The sequence below is a fragment of the Echinops telfairi genome, unplaced genomic scaffold (assembly GCF_000313985.2).
Source record: "Echinops telfairi isolate 266 unplaced genomic scaffold, ASM31398v2 ScPeMD7_7424;HRSCAF=8462, whole genome shotgun sequence".
Taxonomy (NCBI): Eukaryota; Metazoa; Chordata; class Mammalia; order Afrosoricida; family Tenrecidae; genus Echinops; species Echinops telfairi.
Window position 1 is genome coordinate 22,207,432 of NW_022111324.1, and position 4,694 is coordinate 22,212,125.

The 4,694-nt window shown below is 34.8% G+C and overlaps 1 protein-coding gene across 1 annotated transcript in view; it reads left to right on the forward strand.

The window, feature by feature from the left end:
• The window catches only part of XPR1 (xenotropic and polytropic retrovirus receptor 1), a 183,754-nt gene that overhangs the window by 115,424 nt on the left and 63,636 nt on the right, over positions 1 to 4,694 (forward strand). The window contains exons 6-7 of the mRNA XM_045297982.1: positions 476 to 479; positions 4,061 to 4,142. Coding sequence (XP_045153917.1) covers positions 476 to 479; positions 4,061 to 4,142 — 86 coding nt within the window. The remainder of the gene's footprint in view (positions 1 to 475; positions 480 to 4,060; positions 4,143 to 4,694) is intronic.

Below are 4,694 nucleotides of genomic sequence, written 5' to 3' on the forward strand. Positions count from 1 at the left end.
TACACAATTGATGTGTGTATGGATTGTGATAAGAGTTGTATGAGCCCCTAATAAAATGATTTAAAAAATAATAATAAAGTTAACATGAACTATAAAAAATTACTAATAAAAATTTTTTTAATTAAAAATAAAAATTAAAAATGTGCTGAAAACTTGGCTTATACACGAGTATATACGGTATTCTATGATATCTGTAACAGTGTTTACCCAAAACAGTGTTTTTTAAGTGATATCTTGAAGGCCGTAAAACAAATCTCAATACATTTAAAAGAACTTAAATCATACAAAGTGCATATGGTCTCTGACCAAAATGTATTAGAAATTGCTATCACCAAGTCTAATAAAAGCCATCTATGGACAAACCTAGAACTTGTCTCTTATTTTATGATATGGCACTGAGTGCTTTCCCCCGGAAGACTGGGAGCAAAAATACGTTCATGCTCACACTTCTATTTAATCGCACTGGAAATTCTAGTGCAGTAAGGTAACCAAAAGAATTATAAAAGACATCTAAATTGAAGGAAGAAATACAACTGGTTTGTTTGGGGGGTTGGGTTTTTTGTTGTTGTTTTTACCAGTGACGTGATATATGTAGAAATTATATGGAATCTTACATACTGTAACTAATGAGTGAATTTTGCAAGGTTGAATAAAAGATGCTAAGGATGTTGGGAGGCAAAGTGGAAATGGCTGACGAAGGAAGGGATCTCTGCTGGGCTCTGGGGCTGGGTGCACAGATGATGAGAAAGGTGCCTGCTCAGGCAAGTGGCTGATAACACCCAACCACCACCACCCTGAAACCCTAGGGCAGGGGTCCTCAAACTTTTTAAACTGGGGGCCAGTTCACTGTCCCTCAGACCCGTTGGAGGACCGGACTATAGTTTAAAAAAAAAAACTATGAGCAAATTCCTATGCACATATCTTATTTTGAAGTAAAAAACAAAACGAGGCAAAAACACCTGCGGGCCAGATAAATGTCCTTGGCGGCCCGCATGTGGCCCCCGGGCCCTAGTTTGAGGACCCTTGTCCTAGTGGGTTCTGTGATGGCAAGGAAATCATGGTAGAAAAAAGTGGGGTGGGGGGTTTTGCAGCACCATACACATCCCAAGACACAAGGGTTGCCCATTGAGTGGTGAATAACTCAAGAAAGTTGGTATGTACCAACACTGAAGACAGAATATGGACCCAACTCTTACATAACATTGATATCACATAGCAATAGAATGTAGCTGTGTCAGTCAGTGAGAGATTAGTGTATGTTCAACAACAGTTGGGGAGGGGAAACAATTTCTATATTCTAACAAGAACACTAGGAAAAATTTTAAAGGCTCTTTTCAACACCATCAGATACTCATGGATAATTTTGAAAAATAAAAATCTTGCTGAAAGAAAGACTTGAAAAAATGAGAGAGACACTATGTTCACAGATTAGAAAAGTCATCATTTTAATATATCATTTCTCGTTAAATTTATTTACAGATGCAACACAATCCTATTCAAAATCTGAGTAAGCATTTTAAAAATAAAAATTGGTAAGCTGTTTTTCAAATTAATATGGAAATGTAAAGCAACCAGAGGAGCAAAAACAACTCTGGAAGAACTAAATTGGAGGATTGACACTGCCTGATTATTTTAGAGCAGTCCCAATTCATGTGAAATATTCTGAATGGGCGAGTGTAGAGAGACCAACATTTATTAGTAGTTAATATGAGTAGGTGGAGGAGAGGGAAAAGGAGGACTCGATGTTTAGGGGACACTGGGTTTAAGGGCACCAAAAATTGGGGATATGAGTGATACTTAAATAACATGAATGTAATGTTACTGGATGTTGAGATGGCAAAAGTTTTGTTACATATTTACCACAATTTAAAAAAGAAAATATGTGAATGGAAAATAAGCTTAGGGGAAGATTCTCAACATCATTAGTAAGTAGGGAAATGCAAATTAAAGCCACAGTGTGCTAACACATGCCTGTTAGAATGACTGAAATGAGAAAGATTGGCTAAACTAAATGTTGGAGAAACAGCAACTCGCATATCGCATACACTGCTGTTAGAAATGTAAAATGGTACGGCTACGTTGGAAAACAGTTTGACAGCTTCCTAAAAAAGTAAACACAGGCTTACCATATGATCTAGCCATTCCACTCCTACATATTTACCGAAGACAAATGAAAGCATATGTTTATATAAAACTTGTATATAAATGTTTCAGGAGGCCTGGTGACTCAATGAGTGCTTTGCTGCTAACCCAGAGGTTGGCAGTTCAAAACCATTAGCTGTTCCAAGGAAGAATGGTGAGGCAATCTGTTTCTGTAAAGATATTTACTGCCTCAGAAGCCCTGTAGAGAAACCCTACTCTGTCCTACAGGGTCCGTCTGAGTTAGAATCAACTTGAAGGCAGTGGATACAAATACTTATAGAACTGTAATCAAAATAGTCCAAAGTAGAAACAACTGAGACACCTACCAACCTGATCTGCAGTGGAATATTAACTACTGTCTAATTAAGATAACAGTATTATCTCATTAGTTTGCTAGAAAAAGTGACAAAAACAGACCAGCTGTTGCCTAGTCTAGAGCAGGGAAGTTTTACCCAAAAAAAGGGTGAGAGGAAACTTGGGGCTGATGGTGGTGCACTCTCTCTTGATTATAGCGATGACTTCACAGGTCTTTGTTATGGGGTGCTGTCAAGTCATTTATTGACTGGATTGCAGTCGATCCATGCATCAGGGTAGAACTGCCCAGGTGGTTTCTAACTATGGTCTTTCTCCCACAAGGCTACTGACTGGGTTCAAATAACCAACCTTTTGATTGGCAGCTGAATCTTAACCATTGTGCCCCAAGGATTCTTTCCCAGGCATTTCCATATATCAAACTTACACTGTGTATTCAAAATATGTGCAGTTTCTTACATGTCAAATTTATATCAATAAAACTGTTAACAAAAGAAAAAGTTTTTTTTTTCATTAAGATGTTTACAAATGCATGAAAACCTGGAGGAAATATGGAAATAGTTATCTCTGATAAGGAGAGTATTGTAGCATTGTATTAAGGAGGGGTCTTCAGGAGTAATGGTACCATTTTGTTTCCAAAGACGGGTGATAGGTGTAGGTTCTTCACTTTGTTACTCATTTTTATAACAACCCAAATACATACATTATTTTGTATATATAATACCTTGCACAAGTTTTCAAAGTAAAGTTAATTTTTTAATTTATGCAAATTGTTGTCTTTTCTGCTGAGTGTGCCCAACCTAGGACTACTAACTATAGATGTCTGTTACTAATTTAAGTTAGAGATAGTCTCAGTGCATTTTTGCTTTGAAGGTTTTTAGGCTATATTTAAAATGTGTTAGAAGTCATGTCACCTCTAACATCACCAGATTTTCACAAGATAACAAATATTTACAGCTGAAAGATTATTTCTCAGTTTTTCTCAGTCATTTTCTTGTAAAATACCAGGAATTTATATTGTTTATTTTATAGAATAGCCATTTCTATTACTTTGTAAATATAAAATTTTAATTCAAAAAAATTTTTAACGCACACACTTCACTTGAAGATTCTTGAGACTCTCTGTCTTGAAAATTTGACTTTAAATTACCTTGGTATAATGAAAACTGTAAAAAAATGGGTATTCTTATTTTTGCCATTATCTCTATATATTATTCATAGTACCAAATATATAAACTCTAAATGTGTTATATTTATTATAAAAGTTAGAGCTGTATATAAAGCCATAAATATAAATTTGTATCTTAAAAAATTACATGTTTAATCTCTCCTGTAATAGTCAGTGTATATGTATTTTGATGCCAAGGATTGTAGTGTTTATTAAGTGATGCATTAGGCTTTTGTGAAATAATTTAACTGCCAACTATATTTCTAGTATTTTAGTGTGACGATTCTATGGTTCAGATTTATAAGATTTTACATCATACAGTATTGTTATTTTCACCATAGGCTTTTAATTTAGTCTCATTGTATTAATTTACTACAGTATGTGCTAATCTTATCAATATTTTTGCACTGTCCTGAAATGCTGTTTTTCTGTCCACAGCCTGCCCCAGCATGGACTACTTTTAGAGTTGGCCTATTTTGTGGAATATTCATTGTATTGAATGTTACCCTTGTGCTTGCCGGTAAGTCGTTTAAATTGTGAAGTGATTTATTCTTGTTGATATGCCTATATCACATTCTGGGCTCTAGCAAGGAATCAGGCATGCAACTCTCAAATCTAATGACAAAATATCTGTCAGGCCTGAGTTTTTTGTTCTTATTAATGAGTTAGGATTTTTTTTTTGTTTTGATTTTTCCTTTGTGTATAGTTATCCCTTAAAACGTTGCTCATTTATGGCTTCTTATTTGCCATCATTTTCCATTTTTTGTAATACGAATTCTTCAAACTTTTTCAGAGTTTAGTTATTAGAAACCTCAGCTCCCTTGATCACAGGTCAAAGTAAGTTAGATCTTATAAAATTCATGTGCATAAGCTTATTAGATTGTCTTTCACATCCATTTCAGAACTTATTTAATTACTTTGGGTTAAGAATCTTGGTTATATAATTTTCTACTTTACAGAACATAAAAACTAATGAGAAGGAGGAAGAATTACTGGTAGCAAGTGCATCCCAAATCAAAAAATTATGTGACTGCAAAGGAGTCATCTTACTAAATTTCCCATCCAAATTTGA